The following is a 24,806-nucleotide window of genomic DNA, read 5'->3' on the forward strand; positions in this document are numbered from 1 at the left end:
TTTCCATAAACTGAAGCAAGTAGAATGATTTTTGAAACTGTGGCGTAGTGGTTGGGAGCTGAACGCTTTAACCTTTCATCCGGTTCAACAACACTTGTAACTTGCATGCTTACATTTATTTAGTGCACTTTGGAAAAATAATCCTAATCTCTCTCAATATTCATATAAGTTCCATTTTATAGATTAGTGAAGTAAGTAATCTCTCTAGTGCGAAAGAGACCATGAAATAATCGATTACAAGAAACATGTGCATATTATTATGATAATTGTCAACAAAATAAATAAATAGATGTATTACTTACTTACTTACGCCTGCTACTCCCAATGGAGCATAGGCCGCTGACCAGCATTCTCCAACCCACTCTATCCTGGGCCTTCTTTTCTAGTTCCTTCCAATTTTTGTTCATTTTTCTCATGTCTATCTCCATTTCTCGGCGTAATGTGTTCTTTGGTCTTCCTCTTTTCCTTTGACCTTCAGGATTCCATGTGAAGGCTTGTCTTGTGACGCAGTTGGGTGCTTTCCTCAATGTGTGTCCTATCCACTTCCAGCGCTTCTTCCTGATTTCTTCCTCCACTGGGATCTGGTTTGTTCTCTCCCACAGTACGTTGTTGCTAATAGTGTCCGGCCAGTGGATCTGAAGTATTTTGCGTAGACAATTGTTAATAAACACCTGTATTTTCTGGATGATGGCTTTTGTAGTTCTCCAGGTTTCTGCCCCATACAGTAGAACTGTCTTGACATTTGTATTGAAAATCCTGACCTTGGTGTTGGTTGACAGTTGCTTTGAGTTCCAGATGTTCCTCAGTTGTAAATATGCTGCTCTTGCTTTGCCGATCCGCGCCTTCACATCTGAATCAGATCCACCATGTTCATCAATGATGCTGCCCAAATACGTAAAGGTTTTTACATCTTCCAAATCTTCTCCGTCAATTGTGATTGGATTGTTGTATGCTGTGTTGTATCGGAGAATCCTGCTTTTCCCTTTGTGTATATTGAGACCTATTGCTGCTGAGGCTGCTGCCACACTGTTCGTCTTCTCCTGCATCTGTTGTTGCGTTTGGGATAGAAGGGCCAGATCGTCTGCGAAGTCTAGATCATCCAACTGCATCTTAGATGTCCATTGTATCCCGCGCTTTCCTTCAGACGTTGACGTCTTCATGATCCAGTCGATCACCAGGAGAAAGAGAAAGGGTGAGAGTAAGCAACCTTGCCTAACACCGGTCTTCACTTTGAACGACTTTGTCAACTGTCCTCCATGCACGATTTTGCAGTGTAATCCATCATATGAGTTCTGTATGATATTGACTATCTTCTGAGGCACGCCGTAGTGTCGAAGAAGTTTCCATAGTGTTGTTCTGTCCACGCTATCAAATGCCTTTTCGTAGTCAATGAAGTTGATGTAGAGTGATGAATTCCATTCAATTGATTGTTCCACAATGATCCGTAGAGTTGTGATTTGGTATGTACACGATCTATCCTTACGGAATCCTGCCTGTTGGTCACGAAGTTGGGCGTCTACGCAGTCCTTCATTCTGTTTAACAATACCCTGTTGAAGACTTTTCCCGGTATTGAGAGAAGAGTGATGCCCCTGTAGTTATCACACTTGCTGAGATCGCCTTTCTTCGGTATTTTGATCAGTAGTCCTTCTTTCCAGTCTGTTGGTACTTGTTCCTCATCCCAAATCTTATTGAAGAGAATGTGGAGTATCCTTGCAGTTGCCGCTACGTCTGCTTTTAGTGCCTCTGCTGGGATGTTGTCCGGTCCTGCTGCTTTGCCACTCTTGATTTGTCTGATGGCCATGCTGATTTCTTTAATTGTTGGTAGGCCAACATTGATTGGGAGGTCCGTGGGTGCTGCTTCGATGTTGGGTGGGTTCAGTGGAGCTGGTCGATTCAACAGTTCTTTGAAGTGTTCTACCCACCTGTTTTGTTGCTCTTCAATGTTGATGATTACCTCGCCTTCCTTGCTTTTCACTGGTCGTTCTGGTTTGCGGCGATTTCCAGAGAGTTTCTTTGTCGTGTCATACAATTGTCTCATGTTTCCTTCTCTTGCAGCCTTTTCCGCCGTCGTTGCTAAATCTTCCACATATTTACGTTTGTCGGTTCTGATGCTCCTCTTCACTTGTTTGTTTATTTCCGTGTATTCAGCTTGTGCCTTGGCTTTTTCTGCTCTTGTTCGGCTGGTATTGATCGCTGCCTTCTTGTTCCTCCTTTCTAGAATCTTATCCAGTGTATCAACAGTGATCCATTCCTTGTGGTGGTGCTTCTTGTGACCCAGGACCTCATGACATGTTGAAGTGATTGCCTCTTTGATCCCCTTCCAGTTGCTCTCCGCAGTAGTTCCTTCTCCATTGAGTAGATCATGAAAGGCCTGGAACTTATTGCTGAGGACTATCTTGAATTCGTTGAGTTTGTTAGTATCCTGAAGAAAGGCCGTATTGAACTTTTGTGATACTGTCTGCCCCGTTGTCCAGTGCTTCTTGAGTTTCAATTTCATCTTGGCGACCAGTAAGTGATGATCTGATGCTATATCAGCTCCTCTCTTGGTTCTCACGTCCTCTATAGTCCTCCTGAACGTTTTGTTGATGCAAATATGGTCGATTTGGTTTTGTGTAGAGTGATCCGGTGAAGTCCATGTGGTTTTGTGTATGCGTTTATGTGGGAATATGGTGCCGCCTATGACCAGCTTATTGAAGGCACATAGATTTGCAAATCTCTCACCATTTTCGTTTCTTTCTCCCAGTCCGTGTCGTCCCATGATGTCTTCATATCCAGTGTTGTCCGTTCCAACCTTGGCGTTGAAATCTCCCATCAGAATGGTCAGGTCCTTTGTTGGGCACTTCTCGACTATTGACTGCAGCCTATTGTAGAATTGATCTTTAGCGTCTTCATTGTAGTCGTTGGTAGGCGCACAGCATTGGATGATGTTCATTGAAATGCCCTCTTTCTTTGTTTTAAACGAGGCTTTGATGATCCTTGGTCCATGAGATTCCCATCCTATAAGTGCATTTTGCGCTTGTTTGGACAGCATCAATGCAACTCCTTGTGTATGTGGTGCATTTTCTTCTTCATGGCCGGAGTATAACAGGAACTCTCCTGTAGTTAGTCGTTGTTGTCCAACTTGTGTCCAGTGTGTTTCACTGATCCCAAGTACCTCTAGGTTGTATCTTCTCATTTCCGCAGCAATCTGGAAGGCTCTTCCGGTGTCCCACATTGTACGAACATTCCATGTACCTAAATAAATGGTCGCTCTGGTTGTCAGAAGGGGCATCGGCCTCATAACTTCCGAACGAATTCGGCTTTCATCATGAAGCGTCATAGTTCTTCTAAATGAACACCTTCTGACTCCCAGGGCAGAGTTTAAAAGGTTTGAATAATTTTTTCTGGTTAGCGTTTTTTTAGCGAGTTAGTTTTCTACGGGATGGGGACGCTAACCCCATGCCCAACCCTCCTCCTTTATCCGGGCTTGGGACCGGCAGTAGCCCCCGGAGGGACTCCAGGCGGAGTTAAATTGATGTATTGCAAAAGAGGAAATGTAGCTAACAGTGGAATCTTAGATTCACACTCCTTCCTACGTAGGACTTGTCATCTGAACGTATTTACACACTAGAGTCCTTTTTTTGCTCCGGGACTTCAACCTAGTTCTTTTGATTCAAGCGCTATCGCTCTATCTATTCAGCTACTTGTGGAATTATTTGATGCAAATGCATCTAGCTGAAGAGTCCTAAATACGATCAAAACTTTGTCCTAGATTTTACTGCTAGCCATATTCCATTGATTTTATGTAAACTTGTGTCACAATACCTGTATCCAGCTGGTTCATACAGAATGCACCGATACCGACTAATACTAATCAGATTTCAGTTAAAATATCAACAACAGTCAGACACACTACCAATGAGCTATCCAGGTTTTCCTGTTGACTACCTCCAACCACCATTTCATCTCAATATGGTGCACGTGATGTCGGGTCGCCTAGACTAGTGTCTACATTGCAACTTGGTCGATAGCATTCGATCTGTAATAGGAAGAACCTAACACACATAACATTGATCAATATCCAGTGATCAATCAAATGTAAACACATCTCAGTCTCACAGGACCTCAGTCGCAGCCCGGATTGCTCATTGGTGACGTCTCTGACTGTGAAGCTTGGTGACACGGGATCGAGTCCGTCAGGGAGCATCACTTCCCTCAACATTACAGGTACACCTTGCCGACAAGTGCCAAGTAGCACGAAACCTAGTCCATGGTTTCCTGTCGACCACCTCTAGCCACCATCTCAGATCAAACACTTTATCCAATAATTTTAAAATCATCAGATTAGTTATAATAATCGTAAAAATTGTAGGTCAAACAAATAAAACGAAATTTCTCGATATTTCAGAGATGAGGGATTAATATCAACGAATCGAAAACCTTCACAGTTCTAGATAAACCAGGAACTGTGCGTCGATTAGAGTCAAAATAACCAATAACTATTACTATATTATATACTGCCCCCAAATGCCCTGGTATGACCAAGAGTGTGGTTGTCCCGTTCTCCCCCCTCGAAATGCTCTTACACGGCCACGCGTATACAGCCTCTGCCAGCGAAGTCCTACTCATCACCTTCTCGTGGCACTACTGTTGCTTACGAAAATGAGAGGACGAAAAGCGAATGTCCAGCGCTTTAACCGGATTCTAAACCAAATCAATGGTGCACATGGGCTCCACTATCCTGAAGGAACAAATGGCGTATGAACCAATCGTTAGTCACCGGCTACCATGAGACTGCATCTCCTCACGATGCTCCACTGCCTTGTGGGTCAGACCTTCAGGTCGAAGGCTCGGGGTGTGGCCCCCTAAGAAAACCACCTGCTTCGGTTTGGGCACCCGGTCAGTATCAAAGCCCTCACACATATCGAATGAGATTTGTGTGGCTCATATGTATTTGGTGCCTCCTTGTACCAATATCTGTGTTAAAATAAATAAAATGTTATATACAGTCCTACCTTTGTCCTGTTTATTTATCGTGTTAGTCACTACTGGGGATCTACTACAGTATTATATTCATGATAAGTCTGCTTATGACGTTGCTGATCAATTTGAGACTATATTCACTTCCGAATTTCTTGATTTCCATTTTTCAAGGATTCTTCGTTTATATAAAGCCGTTTTTGTTCTTTGAATATGTTTGCTGAATGAATACACTTAACTAAAACTTAAAATTTAATTCCATACTGATGATTTTGTATTTTTTCCCAACCGTCTAGTCATGTGGCAGTGGTTTATGCTATCGAATAACATTGCGTAAACGTAATCCGAAGCAGAATAATGAACTACAAGATATCAGTTTTAATTATGTCCCAGGAGAAGGTAGATTGATTTTCTTTTTTTCGCTTTCAAACCTTTATTTTTAATACTTCAAACACTAAGCGCGTTACTGACATCAATGAATAAACTGATAGGCTTCATTGAATTTCAAGATGAAGGAAAATGTCAAGTTGATTAATGAGAGGCTATGATTCTTTTTCGATTCGATATAATGAAAAATAACGCTTTACTTATGAACCCACCAAGCTATTGTGTAATGATAACTCCCATAAGAAGAGTAGGTTGGAACTGTAATCGACTCTTCGCGTTGCCTTCTGAATTCATACACCTTTGGGATTTATTTAATAATGGTTATTGTGATGATTGATAAACAAAGCCTAAGGAATTATCTCGAACCCAAGCCTCTACAACGTTGATAGCTTCAGATATGTAATTTGAAAGGTGTGAGCTAATCATTATCAATGGTTGATTACTTAGGGTAAAATGATGCTACATTGGCTGTATCGTAACGGTGCAGTTGCATTCACTTCTTCCTTTAAATCTTCAGTTTTATTTTATTTCTTATTTTGGCAAAATTATATTATAGGGTCAGGGGAATCAGAATCATGAAAGTAATTTTGTGTTTTGCTCAAAATTCAAATTTCACGAACAGTAGAAATACTTTTGTATGGTGCTCAAACCGTTCAAGATAACGGCGAAAAGTTATTTTTCACCACCGTAGAGTCGGAATTATGGTGTTAGATGTATCAGATGCTGTCTCTGTAGTTGGTATGCAACAGGCAAATCGACAATATCCCTAAATTCTCACATTAAACCCTTCATCTTAAAGCAAACGTTAGCCTGGTGGTGCATGATCTCGTGGACAAACTAATCAGATAGTACCTTTTAAATTTTTTGTGAGTAATTCATTGGTTTAAACGGATAGAAGGCTTTTTCGGATTACAGCTGATGCCAGTTCGTGATGAAAACCCGAACCCTGACTAAGAAGAAAATGGAAACGCATAGAAATCAATTTAGGTGCTCATTGGGTTCCCAGAAGACAGCCAATCTATGTCCATATAGGCGAATTTATATGTCTTTAACTTTTTGATTTACAGGCAGATTATTCTGTAGGTGTTGATAGATTCATTTTTAGTGTAAAATGCATTTTAAACATCGCAACATTATTGCTTCCTCTTCCATAAAAGATCCACTTGCAAAAGCCGCTTCCTCACTAACAAAGAATTAGCCGGAAGTTCGTCGCGGTTGTTTTAACCTTTTCTCCTTACTTTTCCCAGTGATCTCAACTGTCTGACAGAAATGGTAAACTCAAGTCAAAAGATCATTTTCCATCATCATCTGTACAATTTTATTTCTCGCGTTCATTAACGACTGACTCACAAAATATCCTTCATTGCTAAAACTAATGGTTGACAATGTATTTGTATAAATCGGAATGATTCATATTGATCTCATAAATCTATGTAAAGGTTGGATGTTTACTGAAGTTCAGTTCGAGATTAAGATCAAAATAGGGACTTTCTTAACAGGGTGAGAATAATAACGTAGCACATTTATTCATTTTAGGTCAATAGTTTCTTACCAACTTATCTAAAAATAAAATAGTAGTTTGACCGATTAATAATCGAACTGTATGATATCACATGTCTCTAAGGTAATCCGATTTTCATGTAGCAAAAATGAAAACATCTAAAATTCGTTGATGATTGACTTCGGGTCTGTGTACTGAAATTGATTTGTATTTCAACGGCATCATTCGATTGAATGAACTATCTAGTAATCACATTTGTGGTTTGTTTATGTGGAGTTTTTTTCTCTGAACTGGATGGTTTGGTCGCGACTACGGCCACCTGAGTTACAAATCTTCCCCACCGTTTCTTTGTGGCTTATGCACACAAATACACACAATCATTTACTTGTTCATTACTATTTGATATTCAACAGTTTTTCTTGAAATTGACATCAAACTAGTTATGAAACAATGTAAGATCACATCGTCTAAGAAAGTATAAAACTTTTCTAGGCTGCATGCTTTTGATTTTGGATATCTTGTAAGCATTACTCGCGTATCCTGAGAACAGCCGAGTGAACAGTGCTGTGTTTAGACACAGGGTAGTAAACAAAGATCGCAAATAGATTTACGTGGCTGAATCACTCACAACCACCAATTAAAGAAAATCTAGACTTACAAATTAACCAATTAATAATTATACACTATCCATCGAAATTAACATGTGTTTATCAAAATACAGGTTTCATTTAATGAAAGTAGCATGCACACTTCCACTCAATATATATATATATATATATATATATATATATATATATATATATATATATTACCGAAATTTCACGATATATAATCTGCTGAGTTCCCTTGGATGATGTATGAGAATCATATGATGTGCTGTTATATTCGACCGGATACACATATATACCCTATTTGACTGTTTTAACAGTTGCTAATACTCAGTAACACTAGTCAATAAATACTCAACGAGCTCCAATTTTATTAGTCCATGAAATCTAACCAAGCCCACCGTAACCCACCGAAGCTACCCTATGATTGTGGTGATTAGCTTAATCTGTTTCAACGAACTATTCGAGCTATTTGTAGTCTTAATGATTTCTTCTCCAATGTCGTATTGTATCAGTTAGAAGATTAGGAAAAACCCGTAAGACCGCAAGAAGGAAATTCTATTCGCCACAATGAAGTTATACTCCCATCTGCACTAGAGTTTACCTCTAGTATGGTGTATCCTAGATATAATCGAAATCACCGATTTTAACTTCCCAGGTGCTGTAGTTTAGGAAATGTTAGTCCTAAAACTACCATACCTCCATGAATTTTCGATCCTTGCAATAAGGTTATAGACGTACTTAACTGATACACCAAGAACCATCAAAAAAGTCTTTCGTGATCAGCACCAATAAGTTATCTATTGATCTCTGCGGTCACATTTCCAGGTTGACATGACAGACTACTTATCACGTTTTTTTTAGACCCTACAAGTGAAAATAAAAACTATGTGAGTTATTCTCTCACACATCGCTAACACCACTCAACTATCCAGTTTTGGATTTGAACCCTACCACATTTACGTCTTTCTATGACGTAATTTGTGGTGATTTAGATCGATTCATGTTTGTGCTGCATTGTTTTTCCATGATTTCTTCTTAACACTTCTAACCTTTGCAATAACGTATAACTCAAGTGTTGCTACCTTCTTCAAGCCTCGTTAATGAAGCTATGATGATATATTTTTCTTCCAACCATTACCGCAAATAAATTCAAACTGACTGCAAAGCCGAATTATACCTAGTCTCATTGTGAAAATTATCTGACGATCGATTTTATCTCACCCTTATTTCAGCCAGCCAATATCATCAAATATCTTATTCCGTCGTCTTTGTTTAGCTGTCGTGTATTCTCCATCCATGTCTCACAATAGATCATATTATAACCGAGAAAAGCTAACTGTGGCGAATATTCTCGTGTCTTGCGTTGTCACAGTTTTTTTCGAATAAATATGTATATCACTGTAATATAACTTAAATTATCAAGAGTTAATCCTTGATAAAAATATTAAACCGAGTAACGTTGCACCTAATACGTATAAATATGGGACAGCGGCCTTAATGTTTCAACCACTTCACTATCAGTCATCAGGTCGCCAGTTTCAACACCACCCTACTTCGGTTTTACCTAATCACATAATATCACTACTAGCTGACAAGCATAAGTAACGTCGCTCAAATCCGTCTACATACACAATTTATAATGTACTTGGTAAATTGAGTCTTTATGTTATAATCGATTATCTTCCTCTCCAACCCTTTCGAAAAATTCATACTTGCACTATCAATGAAAGTGAGTTTAAGTTGCTGCTTTTTTTGTTTCATGTATAATAAACATTATCTGATCTATAATATATAATGATTTATATGTTTTTTCTGTTTAATTGTAGTGTACTGAAGTGATAATATTCTTTGATGGTTATTTCTCTTTCCTGACTTTTACAGATTCAGCTGATGTTTTAGCACGTGAACTAGTCCAAGCCGATTTACTGGATGGTTGTGATTCATTATTGGGTTAGTGTTCAATTTTTTGTTCATGTGTTTTTCCAGTTTTTTTCTATTTTTATGCCCTATTGTTTTGTTTCTAAAAGTTAAGGTTAGTAGTAACTTACTAATATGACATAATAGGCGCTTCCGATGTTATTGCTCGTGTAAGTTGAGACTGTTGAGTGATCAATTTCGAGATTTAATACTAAGTATTAGTGTGGCGTGTGGTACTTATATTGACATAAGTAGTAGATGGTGTTAGTCATGAACAGAAGGTCTGGCAGCAGAGAGACAAGAGGATCGAACAGTAAAGAATCGAAACAGAATGCAATTTGTATGAAAATGCAAGAACAATGAAGTCTGAGTCATTTTGAGACAGTTGGTGGGCATTTTACAAATTAAGCATTTACTCTATGATTGTTAGATTTTATTAACAAGTCCTGTAATTTTGTGTTAAATACATTCTATTGTCCCCACTGGTGTTCTGTTCACTACACTAGGTAAGGATGATAAGTTGATTCACAAACTTGTGAACCTTTATCTACTGAGATAGCTAGGACATGTAATACATATGATCAGCAATCCTACCTTGACGAGTAATACTGGCTCATATATGAGTAGATTAGCGGAAAGCTAGAGGCGGCCAAATGAAAACCTCTCATCAGTCCATTAAGTCAATGATCTCTAAACTGTGTGATGCAACTCGATGGAGACTACTTTATCGGGGTCCGCATGATTATCGTAGCTGGTGATTAGCAAATCTGAGTGGTAATATTATGATGGTATTGATCGATGGTTGTCTTGTTATATCGCTAGTTTGTTGATGCTGAGAATATGAACATTACCTCAGTGACTGACGAGTTTTATGTTCATTGTTAATTTAGTGATTATGATCATTCATCTATTAAGTACGGACTTACATTTTCAGCTTTGAGTTCCACTGTATACAAGGGCTAGTAATACTAATCGTTCTTTTAAATCCCAGCAAATTGAAAAGAGTCTTTTGATCTATCACTTAATGCTCGAAAACAATATACTTAAATTGTTGTATTACCTGTTTGCTATTTAAGATAGGGTTATTCATTGTTAAACAGTCGCAACAAGTGTTTAGCGCTTCCTAATTTTCAGTATTTTGATTATAGAATGATTGTGTTCACTTTTCCATTAAATCATGTACTTCAAATAAATTTAGCATATTTTCAATCAGCGTTGAACCTTGATTATTTTATTTTTGTAAATAATTCGTAAAGTGTATTTAACTCGTACATTTAATATTAGAAGGGGTGTTTTGTGGATATTATAGTAGTTTCAGTAGTTGAATGCATGAGTCCATTGAAGCTAGACCACTATAGAGAACCTGGAAGCACTGGACGACCTACTGTGGGACTCCTCAGCAATGCGCATTCACGATCCCGCCTCGCGAGATTCGATCCCAGGACCTATCAGTCTCATGCGCGAGTGGCTAACCTCTAGACCACTGAGCCACCAACCATGGTGGTCTATCTTCAATTGACTCATGATCTCAACTATTGAAATTACTATAATATCCACAAAAAACCTCTTCTGATATTAATCATCATATGCTCACTAGTGACTGGCTTCAAGAAGTATTTCCTAGAATTCTAGTGAGAAGCAGTGACCAGTAGAGTTCAACCGGGTCTGTTGTGAGATAGTAACTCACTGAAGACAATGATAGATGTGTTGCTTAACTTCGTGGATTAGTTGAAGTTAGACATTAACACCATTGGATGCCGGCTCAGTGGTCTTACATTTAACTTAATTGAAGTGGAATTTCGACTATGTCTGAATTTATCACTATTGTATAATTCTTCAATGTTAAGTAAATTAAATCATTAGTAGTATATTAATCGTATATTAGTATCGATAACTGTTCAGTATCAATTTGTGTGTATGTGTATGTGCATGTTTGTGTCAACCTAGTTATCATTTACACCTTTTTTCTATTGTAGTATTCTAACAACAAAACATATGAATCGAATAACTATGTCAATCTAAACACGATTGTATTTAGATTATGATTTACATGTATGAAATTTATGTTTTATCAATTTCATTAAAGGTCATTTTAGGTGAGGCAGAGTTTTAAAACTATTCTCATGATGATATAAATATATATATGAGACATAAACCCATTTCCACCTTTTATGCAACGGTACTGTGTATGTATGTATGTATGTATGTGTGTGTGTGTGTGTGCTGTATACCCGTTTTGTTCACTACTGAAATCCTATTTTTTTTTCATATCAACACTATTTGCTATTGCTATGCAGTTGTGTTTATTATGTAAATGATATAAATTTATCTGATAGTTATTCTCATGTTTGTTTGTTTGTTTGTTTGTTTTTCTGATTTGAATGATTAAATTTATACAGTTGAAAATATGGTTGTTTGTTTCTAAAATGGTTTCTCTCTCTCTATTTTTCAATTGATTTTAATAAACTTCTTCAATTATGACAGTTTTCTTAATCTAATGCATTTTATGACAAAGATCCGTTTATAAAACATTTTAACTGTTTAGGTTGTTTTTTTATTAATTTTTACAATTTAGATATTTCATTCTAATATTTAAAGTAGTCAGTCAGTCAACAACACAGAACTTCGTATGTACGTTTCATAAATATTGACATTTCATCATATTTGTGTGTAGGTTGTGATACTGGCCGGGTTCCCAGACCGAAGCAGGTGGTTTTCTTAGGGGGCCACTCCCCGAGCCTTTGACCTAAAGGTCTAACCCACAAGGCAGTGGAGCATCGTAAGGAGATACAGTCTCATGGTAGCCGGTGACTAACGATTGGTTCGAGAAGGTGGTTAGTAGGACTTCGCTGGCAGAGGCTGTATACGCGTGGCCGTGTGAGAGCATTTCGAGAGGGAGAGCGGGCCCACCCCACTCTCGGCCATACCAGGGCATTTGGGGGCGGTACCGATATTTATGTGTTCAAATAAATAAATGTACGTACATCAGTTCGAGTTGCCATACAACATTAGCACGCAGATACAATTGTCGATTCAAATCTCATAGTGGTAGAAGTAGTAAAAGTATAAGCAGTAATCGGAAACATTAGGGTTTGAAGATGTTATTTAAAGAGCATAATCCAGTGAAATAAATTTGGAAAGAGAAAAAAGAAAGGGACATGAAAAATTGAAAAGATTAGAATTTGGGAGTAGTATTTACAACTGGATATGATCTTTTTTTAGTATATAACTGAATATATTGGAGTAATCAGTATTGTTATAGTGACACTATTATCTAGAAAATGGGTTAATTAAGATAGAAATAGTGTTTTATTGACCTGTAGAACTGAATTTTAGTCACCTATGCATAATTTAATTGTGATCGGTCCTTTCTATTGCTATAAGGGCTTGTAAGTAATTGTTGAACTTGCATAGTTTATATAATGGATTAATCGTAGTTAGACAACCACTGAAAACTATGAAGCTATTTCGTCCTAATGTGAGACTTCAAGAATGTACATCTATGATCGTAAGCCAGGAGAAATTGTATTAATAATGATTATTAATTTTGTGTACTTATCTATTCTGTCTACATACAGATTTATAATGTAGCTTTTCAACGTTAATTAATAGGACTGTGTAAAGTATTTATTCACAAATCTTTGAAAATCTGTTTCAATATGTAATATGTGTCTTGGTAACGGTTGATTACTTTTTTTTACTATTTTAATGGAATACATAATCGCTCTGTTATTGTAGGGTTTACTCTAGGTAGTTATGTATCAGTAAACTTTTCTCCCTCCCCCCCATATGTAGGCAAAAACCATATGTCTATGTTGCAAATGTTTGATCGAAGTTTTAGTATATTTGTATTATGGCTAGCAGTGAGATAAAAAAAAACCCACCTATTTCACCCTATTTTGAACTCGTTATCTGAATCTACATACACCCTAGTGTTGATGTTCGTTATCCTGTACCTTTGCACAAGTTAATGCCTATCTGGACTCAGTAGCTAAGTAGATAACGCGATGGAGTTTGGAGAAAACTGTACTGAATTTGAATCCTAGAGTAAATGTCGATCCTGGTATGCAGGTCCATCCAGCTGACGAGTCTCAAATAGGACGAAGCACACATATTGCAGGCCACTGGTAGCCACATTCTACAATTATTATTTCTAAATCTCCATTACATTTGATATTATTTAATCTCTTCTATGTGTCTATGCTATTGTTAAGTTATGTGGAATTAAACCTTTAAAGTTATGTTATGTTAATCTACGTTGTCATATTTCTTTTTTATTATAAGAATAAAAAACACAATAACCAAATGATGATTATTTAAACATTGAGTTTCAGCACAAACTGATATGTGTGTATGTTTCATTATATTAAGAAAAAACATCACGGAAATGCAAGTCTCCCTCACACACACACAAATTATACTTTATTCAATAAGTCTTGTTAAAAGTAAACAATTTCCAATTGATTAATGGAATAATATGAAAAAAGGGAAGGATTGGTTTACATGTAACTGTGTATGTATGTATGTGTGCGTGTTTGCATTTATAATGCTATTGGTGAACTGTAACGAATTACATTAAGTAATGCCTGTTAATTCATTCAATTAACCTGTCCATAAAATAATTTTTCAGGTGTCATAAATTTACATTGACCCCTATTAGGTAATTGAAGGTTGTCAGTAGGACACTCATGTATGAGTGGCGCATATATATTGGCGCTCCCTTGTACCAATATTCATGTGTCCAAATAATAATAATAATAATAATAATAATAATAATAATAATAATAATAATAATAATAATAATAATAATAATCTACTTTTTGTACTATTTGACCTGTAATCCCAAAGGGGCTAATACTTCCTAGTGGATTCAAACCTTATTTATCCAACTTCACAGTTCAAGTTGTTACCATTGTCCTATTCGTGCTACCAGCAGATGATGTCGTGTCATTTAGATTAGTGGCCACATGGCATCTTGATCGATAGAAAGAGTAGAGAAAAATAACTATAATCACTACTCAGTGACTAATCAATTATATGTTAATCCTGTTTCCTACTACTGTGTGGATCATAAGGAAATTCTCTTGAAGGAGTAACTATGCAAAAGGATGGACAAAATAACAAAATCCGAATGTATGAAGTAATATGATACATTTAGAAATTTAGGAAGAGATTAGAAATTAATGCACCTATTTCATGACAATAGATTTTGATCAATGACATATAACATTATTAAACATTGTTTACAATACTATCTCATTGAATTACACTAGTATATGTTAGTTGGTCGATATAAGTTAAATCAACAGTTATTGACTTTATGGAGTAGTAATAAAGCATATTAATCAGACTGTTTCTGGACTTTTTTCCAATCTATTTTTATACTACTGTTGAGGTTAATTCCTCTCGGTCAACTGAGTATTTTAAGCAGGCCAAATCTCCTAGTAGTATTATGAATTTACTTGTATGCCAGAACACTAGTTGTGGGGAGAGTTTATTCTCAATAATTAGTAAAATCCACAAGCGTACAGAAAGCAATCACACAGGGAAGAGTATGTGTGTGTGTTGAGTGTTAATCGACTGTGGGTAAGTTATTGATTACCTGTGTTTACAACCAACTGGAGGATAGGTAAAGATTGGGGTGCAGACATTGATTTAATCAAACTCACACATTTATAGTTTGGGTTAATTGTCGAAATTACATCAGTTAGGTAATAAAAAATTCATACGCTTGTTTAGATAACCTCGTTATCTGGTACACGTAGTACATACATTCTAACTATCTTAGTTTTATACGAATATTCAGGTGAGTCTATGGACGAACCAATCAGGTCTAATATAGCGAGTCTCGGATTGTAGCACGAAATTCATTCATCTATATGATTAAATAGCATTTTAGTATTATAACTGATGTTGATTCGTGATGAAAAGATAAACTCTAACTCTAGATTCCTGTACTAAATTTTCACCTTAATATGTAACTCTTTTTAGATCGTAGCAAATAAGATTTTCTCAATGTCACTTTGGTGTTCATCGAAAGGTCGTGCATAAATTATAGTCTCATCAATATTTAACCTGCCTATAATCAATATTATCTCACTTTATTATCCCATCATTATGTATACATTGCTGCGTTTTGTTAATTTCTGTACAGGTTAGTATTATATAACCAATAGTTTTATTTTCATCTGTTTATCTTCCCATTATATTTCTGTAGTTGCACATCACATGAGTGAATTGGTCAGTAATCCAAGTGAACGTGAACGTATTTTACCATTAGTAAGTTGTTGGTTTTCAAACACATAATTAGTGATCATATTTTCATTTTTATTGTGTATCTTCAAAAAGAAAAGATCAGAAAACCACCTGCTTCGATTTGGGCACCCGGGCAGTATCACAGCCTTCACACATATCAAATGAGATTTGTGTGGCGCATATGTATTTGGTGCCTCTTTGTACCAATATCTATGTGTTAAAATAAAATAAAAACATGTAGATTTATTCTCTATTTGTACGCTATTCATTCATATTTCAAAACTTATACAGTAATATGCCTCAAATACCAGACTATACTCCAACAACTTATAAAAACATCACAATATATACACAGCTCAGTTATAAGTATTACAACAACCAAGCAGTGATGAATTAAATAATTGATAATTAATCTAGAATAGTAAAACATATAACAATAGCTTGTAAGTCAAATGAACGCTTACAAGTAAGAGAATATTAAAACATGATAATACAAGGAGATCTAATGATAATATGATAAATATCTAGACAATAACTTTCATGACTTTCTTAAATTTTCTTCTATATAACTTGATTACATGTATATTGCTACATGTTTTGAACTGTCGATTAGTTAAATTTGATTTTCATGACTCTTAGATAATTAATATCAGAAGGAATTTTGTGGATATTATAGTAATTTCAATGGTTGAGATCATGAGTCAGTTGAAGCTAGACCACAATGGAAAACTTGGAAGCAATGGACGGCCGTTTCGTCCTATTGTAGAACTCCTCAGCAGTGTGCATCCACGGTCTCGTCCCCCGCGAGATTCGAACCCAGGAATTATAAGTCTCGCGCGCGAGCGCTTAGATAATTATCAGTATATTGTATATGAGGGTAGTTTTTCTTAGTACTAGATAATTAGATGAGTTGGACTTAGAACTAGATCAATATAATATGATATTTGTTCACAAGGTACATTCACGCATGAATATTCGACGACTGATTAAGAGCCAGATATAAGCTACAGTAATAATATTTTATCACACAATACAAGACGGTCAGTAAGTGAGGTGAAAATGAAATCGGTTTTACATATAAGTTAATTTCTTATTATTCTATGTGACCAGATATATCTTTCTTTACTCATCAGCTAGTCACAACTTACTTTAACCGACCTATCAAGTACCCACAATCTTGAAGGCATTAATATTTCCTGTATGGTTAAAATCCGTATCACCTATCCTCACAATCTGAGATCTTACCTCTAAGCTTTTTGAGCCACAATTGATTCGTAGTAGGGCTGAGATGTTATCTACAATGATCTAGTACAAACATAATGTTTAACCACTTAGATTAGTAGCCACACTGCAACTTGATCATTAAAATTTGATCAGCACCAAATAGGGTGATACGAAAACAACATTAGTCCTTATTCAGTTATAAATCAACCGAGCTTTTAGCAATATAACTCATTTAATAACTACAAGTTTTTGTTATAAAGGGTAATGTCCGAAATCTGATACTAAATACACAACGTGCTACGCGCTAACCCTTCCAACTCACTAGTTGAGCGTGAATACAAGAATGGACGAGAAAGTATTTTGGGGTATAGAATAAAATACATAAATACTCATATATATATATACCCCTTGGGAAATCAATTCATTTCTTAGCCAATGATATACACTTGTCCTTCAAGTTACTTCTAATTGACATTCTCATTTAGCTACCTGTGATTCGTTTACCGTATAAGTTTGTATAGTTGATCTTAAGCCACACGTTTTGTAAATTTGCAGCTAACTATATTACCTATATGTAGCTTTCGAAAATCCTTATTATTTGTAGACTACCATCGAGAGGCTAACTAGTTTGAAATTGCTAACAAGATATATTTCCACTCTTAATGGAATTAATGCTCATAATGACAAGATTTGAGCCTACATTACCTAGTACCATTGTTACATACATTACTCGTAAAGTATTCTGTTAATTTAAGGTATCATTATAACATAGTAAATAGTATTTAATATCAGATGGGTTTTGTGGATATTATAGTAGTGGTTAAGTGCTCACGCGTGAAACCAGTAGGTCCTCGGTTCGAATCTCGCAGGGGGCGAGGTCGTGGATGCGCACTGCTGAAGAGTCCCACAACAGGACGAAACGGCCGTCCTGTGCTTACAGGTTTTCCATGGTGGTCTAGCTTCAACTGACTCATTATCTTAACCATTGAAATAGTATTTACTCAATATAGATAAATAGAGATGTAGTTATTTGTTATTGACTTATAAAACTCCAGACAATATGTATCACTTACAATCTACTTCAAAGTGGATTTCCAAAAAGCAAACAAACAAACAAGAATGAAGTTTCGTTTTTCTTTCAAAAAAATTTTTGTATAAAAACATAGAGATTACTTGCTTAAACAATTCAGTAATAAATACACTTATTTATTAGTATCAATATTTATATTATATATCATACTACATATATATAAATATAGTTGTAATAATATATCCATTTCATTGATTGATCACACTGATTAGTAACCAAGTTCTAATCAGGTTTAGTTTTCAAAGAATTCTATCGATCAAGTTTCTATAATGATTATTAATTTAAGAGATTATATACCATGCATACAATGCTTTGATATTAGATAATTGTCAGAAAAAAACAAAACAAATAGCTGTAGTTGGTTTTCGTGATATTTTCTAGTTGTCAAGATGATGTATGTGTAATGTTTTAGAGAACTTTGAAAGAAGGCAAATCTACGTCATTCAGCTTTTTAGTTTGAGAGACGCTTTATAGTAAGATGCTCGATAATTAGTGTGTGTAAAAATAGCGCGGATTCGAAAAGCTCGTTTGGCTTTCGCCAACTGAAGTCATCTATGGTGAAGGAGAGATATCCGTCTATCAATAAAAGGATTAGTATACTGCATTTCGTTCTGTTCTTCTTCACAACTGTGAAACGTGGCCATCAAGGGTAAAGGATACGCGTAAGCTACTAGTGTTTGGTCACAGATGTCTTAGAAATATTGCTGGCGTCTGCTGGAATCACCGGGTAAGTAATAGTGAGGTTAGACGCAGGGTATTAGGGAATGATGGTTAATTGGTTGATGAGGTTATGAATCTTCATCGACTGAGATGGTTGGGCCACGTGTGACATATGCTTGAACACCGATTACCACGACGTACAATGCTATCCGGTATTGGAGATGGTTGGAAGAGAATTAGGTGCGGCCAAACCAAAACGTGGCATCAGTACTTGAAGTCACTAACCTCTAGTCTGAGCCATGTTGGTAGATGCAGACTACTCGGTTGGGGTCCGCGTGACTGTCGTAACCGATGGTTGGAGACTGTAGGTGACATGGCTCAGAATCGATCACAATGGCGTCGGTGTATACACTCTCTATCTTCTCTTAAACTATGAGATTAAAATTGATTCATATCTTTCTTTCTACGAACTAATTCTTCCTTCCTGTACTATATCCTTATTGCAATCTTTCTTTTATATATTACCACCTCTGAATTAACTACTTATATGAATCCGGTGTCCATCTTGTTTTGTTAATGAGGTATGGCAACTTGGACCGATGCATATATGTGCCTGGTCCTACGTTGTAGCTGACTGACTGAGTGTGTAATATCAGTCCTAGATGAATACCATCTATCAGCACAACAATCAATTAAACCAATGTTAGATCTTAGATTTTCCACTCTTAACACATTGTTTAACCTCTCTCTTATTGTGGATGTCGAGGTAGTTGAACTTGCTAAACCCATATTTCAACTGTCATTTAATGATGATCCATAAACTCAATATCTAAATTCCCACCTTACTCAAATACCATTACTCAACATCAGTATTACTTATTACATTGATTTTTGTATGCACCAGCAATACTTCAAAGATTGGTAGGGTTTTTTCGAAATCATTAATTGTAATGGAACAAACTCATATACATATATGACATCACCTTTTCGATTGAGAAATTTACATCTCACCCATATCATCGTTTAACATGATATAAGTTGAACAAACTTTATGAACTTACGTTAAAGTTACTTCAGTGATCATGTTCTTTACTTATTATTTTATTGATTTTAGAATTCTCAACCAGCTGCTGGTCAAGTTCCAATTGAATCCGAATTACATGGTTATGCAAAAGTACTTATTCGACTAATTAGTACACCGACAACAACATGAAAACCATTATTATTACACATCATAATGATGATTACTAAACAATCGGCATTTTACAAGTTTATTCATAGAAATGATCTGTCTATTTATATATTCCTTTTCCAAATGATGAATAGCTCCCATACTATTACTACTACTACTACTACTACTACTACTACTACTACTACTACTACTACTACTACTACTACTACTACTACTACTACTAATAGTACAAAAAACTGTTCTGTTACTCGCTATATTATTTCGTGTGTATGTGTGTGTTTTACACTACACACTAATAAAAAGATTTCAGAGAAATAAAAAGCCATGTTTTCTTTTTGTTACAGTCCTTCTCATTCATTTGTTTCCAATTCACTTCCTAAGCATCGCTATCTACCCTTCTCTCTTACTATTCATAATCATTATTATTATTATCATTACTCAATCACTGGCATTATTTCAGTTTGATTGTTAATTATATAAGTAAATATGCTTAGTGAGAATTAGATACGATTATATATTCATATTGACGGATAACTCAACTGACTGCTTTAAATTCTATGGTGTATATTATATTAAAATGTATGTGTTTGTTGTTTATGCTTGTCTTAACAAGTGTGTCTTCCTTCTTATAAACAATTAATGATATGTATGTTCAGTATAGAAATACATAATTTTATTTTTTTTTGGGGGGGGGGGAAAGGGAACATCAATTGTATACTAGACAGTATGAGATATTATTTTTTATATCCATAATTTAGTTTGTGTTCATTTGATTACTATTGTTACCTTAATTCTCCTTTTTAAAACTATAACTACATTATGAATCTACTTTTAAATTGTTGATATGCAGTTTATGTTCTCTGCCAATTTTCCATAAATTTAATGAACAATCAATCATAATCAGATATTCAGTTGTTCACTTTTCTCTTCATCTTTCATATATACATATATCACAATAAAACTTCTACTGTGTAATTGCTGTAATGACCATTTAATCTTTCCGAAAGTCGCATGTTAGGAAGAAAACAATTCTTTTGCTACGTCGCAACATTGGGAATCGAAATAAGTTAATGACAGTGGTGTGTATATGTGTGCATGTCAGCCATAATTCTTTGTTTGTTTTTCTTTTTCAACATACAACGTAGTTAAACTGTCCTACATTTTTACACTTGCTTCTTCTGTCTTATTTCTTTCTGACAGCTTTTATTTTGCATAATGACTTTCAGCAACAACAAAAAAAACTATGTATTATCCCTTTTAATAAAATTTTGTTGACTCAAATTGGTTCTTGCTCATATTATTAGTGCTGACTTTTTTTAGTTATTTTAAAGTAGCATGTCAAGCTCAGGTAAAGTCTATTTTCGTGAATGTTCGGCGATTTAACCAAAAAAACCGTGATTTCCAACCAATGGTGCACATGGGCTCCAGTATCCTGAAGGAACAAATGGCATATGAATCAATCGTTGGTCACCGGCTACCATGGGACTGAATCTCCTAACGTTGTTCCACCGCGTTGTGGATTAAACCTTTAGGTGAAAGGCTTCGGTTTGGGCACCCGGGCAGTATCACAGCCCTCACACAAATCAGATGAGATTTGTGTGGCGCATATGTATCTGGTGCCCCCTTGTACCAATATTTATATGTTCAACTCATTGAAACTAAAAATTTTCTAGTATGAATCTAACCTATCTATGTGTTGTCTATAATTCTCCATCGACTTCCCACAATTGGCTGATAGTCCAGGAAATTTAACTAATAAATTCACTGAAAAGTTAAACATTTCATATTCTACCAAATAATCATATTTAAGAGTACAACAAATCCAGATTACACTGGTATTCAAACACCAAGAACGATAAGGAAGAAAATCATACTTGTTAAATGGAAAATAGAGGGATTCCAATGTTTAAGAAGATTTTGCACTTAACACTCATTTCTTTTTTCATTCAGTCGTGACTTTCACGTTTGGGTGTCATTTTCATTCATAGTTCTTGAGTTATTAGATACCTTTTGATACAAATGTATCGGTGTAATACGGCTGAGCATACAGAAAATATACAGTGAAACTAGGGCTTGAAATGTTCTTTAAACTTATGTGTAGTGGGAAAGTGCTGTATTTGATACTTGTTGCATTGGAAACGTTGCGGATGAACTTGTAAATACACTTCAGACATACTATAAGCCAACTTAGATTTGTAGTCTTTTTGTTCCCAATAAGGTGTTCATATACCTACAGATATCTGTGTTACAAGTAGGATACGTCGTTGTGTTGTTGGTAGATAGTCAATGTATATCGAAATATGTGATCAGTTGTTAAGCTCATTATTAATAAAACCTACCGAATCTTCATCACTTTAATAGGTAGTTTACATAATATTCGCCATATTCAAATAGGTTCTGTTAAGTGTAGAAGAATATTGAGTTGACTTTAAACTAAAAGAATGAAGAAAAGGCACATGAAATATGTAAAGAATTTAATAAATGGTATTATATGTACCAAAAAAATAATAAATAATGTAGACTCCAAACTACGGTTTGGATAGATGAATAGCCGTCCAGGTACGTTAGACACGCTCCATTGCCCGTCGAAATCAAAACAAGTAATCGGGTAAATAGCGGTTCTATAATTCATCATTAATCTATATGTAAATCGTTACCTAAACAAATATTACCACCCGGCTATTCAACCAATAATCGTTCAATCAATTAAATCTAAATTACAATAATAAAGTTGGTAAAAGATGACGGAAAATTACCAGTCACAACAAATGAACGTTATTCTATCCTGACTGGACAGAACACACACAAAAGGAGGAGTAAATCAATATGGCTACCGCCAAGAACAAGTGTCCAGTAAAGCAACACAGATGGAGTTCGGGAAGAAACACAGAACTTAGTGAAGGCGTAAGAAAAACAAAAACTATAATAAAAAATACAAGTATTAACAATTCAAATGTAATCAAAAGACAACAATGTACAACTAAGGGGATCAATAGGAACAAAGTGCAAGTATATACATGGAGGGATTTTCACAAACACACAAAACACTCAAAATGAATCTTACAATTAACATTAATGCAGTAAGATTTGACGGTACAATACAAGTTTGTCCAGCATTAGTTTAAAATGATGCGAGAATAATTACTTCCTTACACTTTTTACTCCTCGTGCAGGAGCATAAGCAGCCCAACAGCCTTCTCCATCCAATCCAGTATTGGGCAATCCTTTCCAGCTCCTCCAGTTGCTATTCATCTTTTTCTTGATGTAGTGTGTTCTTTGGCCTTCCTCTTTTCCGCTTCCCTTCAGTATTCCAAGTTAGGGATTGCATCGTGATGCAGTTTGATTATTGCCGTAATGCATGTCCTATCCATTTCCATCGTCTTTTCCTAATCTCCTCTTCAGCTGGAAGTTGGTTTGTTCTCTCCCACAGAAGCCGAGAATAATTGTGAAATATCAATTTGTACAGGTTATATATACGTGGTGAAGTTAAAATGAATTTTGAAAAGTCAATATATCGAAATGCAATACCAGGGTACTGCGTCATAGTCACAAACTTCGAATGATGGAGAATAATATTTATTTAGAAAGAAACGAGAGTGAGAGAGAGAAAAGAAAGAAGCGACTAAAGTGACAGATGATCAATCATGATAATGCGGGTATATTTAATATCGACCACTTAAGGAAGACATTAGTTTTCTAATTTACGTAAACGGGTGAATGTAAGTAAATTGATGTAATACGATTTAAAGTAAAACTTGACATTAGTATCAAAGTTTATACAGTAGTATTTTAGAATGATGATATGATAGTGCCAATTAATTGTAAGGTATAATCAATTTGTATGAAAAGGAAGGAAGTAAAATAAACGGAAAAAATCTCAAAAATTCTACTTTGTTTTACTGTCAATTAGATAGATATCGGACCTTTTTTGTATAGCTCACTGGTAATCACACTGATAGTTGATAGGTGACAAACCACTTTCGGAAGGAAAGTCATCAAGAAGACTTTTGAACCGGGTCATAGTTTCACTGCGACAGAGATTTACTGGGAGTCTGTTCCACATAGTTGAATAGCGAATAACAAAGGAATTCTGACTTAAGTATATGCAGGTTATCGGAATCGACAGAACCTTCTCTTTATTAGGCAGGTTGTAAGATGATATGATAGAATACGAAATAGTGGATGCCAAAGAGTGAGAAATACACTTTATAAGCCGCTAGATCGTCCAGCAAAAAAAAATTAATGTCGTGGACAAAATAAATTCAAACCTGTCCTTGATCACTAAGAGATTACCATAACCAACAACTGCGTAAATCATCAAACAATAATCACCCTTTATATAGACGTCGTTAACTTTCTTGCTAGATGTTTTTGATGAAGTGGAGAATATTGCCTATTTTTACTGTCACTTTTATCTGACCGATTGTAAAACTAAACATAGAATGTATGCACCATAAGTACAATCATATATCTCAGGTCACTACTATAAATGAACTCGGTCATATTTTCTAATCCTGTTAAAAGTACAAAATAATCGTTCTCTGACAAAACGTCTATGCAAAAACACTTGCGTTAATCTATATGTAATAGTGAACTTTTTCCAACACATAATTTTGTAGGTATCGGATATTAGTGCAGACTTTAGTGGGGCCCACTACTTTGTCGTCATTTAGATCGGACGATGTTTGTTGACGGGCTCTCCACTTTAGTGGCCCGAGATCTGACTGCATGGAGATTGTAATGATGATTGTTATTGAAATATATATATCGCCTATCCTCGTATATAATCATCAACTTAAATCGCGTTAGTCAATAACGGAATTAAATAAGTCGAATAACGAGAATGGACTTGTTGTAAGATCCATTTTGAATGCTTTGTGTGTTTGTGAAAATCCCTCCATGTATATACTTGCACTTTGTTCCTATTGATCCTCTTAGTTGTACATTGTTAACTTTTTGACTACATTTGAATTGTTAATATTTGTATTTTATTATAGTTTTCGTTTTTA

General features: G+C 35.6%; 1 protein-coding gene across 2 annotated transcripts in view; it reads left to right on the plus strand.

The window, feature by feature from the left end:
• Window positions 1-21,426, plus strand: part of STK39_1 (STE20/SPS1- proline-alanine-rich protein kinase) — a 44,217-nt gene extending 22,791 nt beyond the window's left edge. Inside the window, exons 10-13 of one of the 2 annotated variants that reach the window (XM_051210008.1) lie at window positions 5,257-5,359; window positions 9,341-9,409; window positions 15,594-15,655; window positions 19,720-21,426. In XM_051210008.1, coding sequence (XP_051075494.1) covers window positions 5,257-5,359; window positions 9,341-9,409; window positions 15,594-15,655; window positions 19,720-19,818 — 333 coding nt within the window. In that variant the 3' untranslated portion in view covers window positions 19,819-21,426. Of the gene's footprint in view, window positions 1-5,256; window positions 5,360-9,340; window positions 18,024-19,719 lie in introns of those variants that run through there. The other variant, XM_051210009.1, reaches the window with a different exon arrangement.
• Window positions 21,427-24,806: the final 3,380 nt, after the last annotated feature.

Source organism: Schistosoma haematobium, chromosome 1 (assembly GCF_000699445.3).
Source record: "Schistosoma haematobium chromosome 1, whole genome shotgun sequence".
Classification (NCBI taxonomy): domain Eukaryota; kingdom Metazoa; phylum Platyhelminthes; class Trematoda; order Strigeidida; family Schistosomatidae; genus Schistosoma; species Schistosoma haematobium.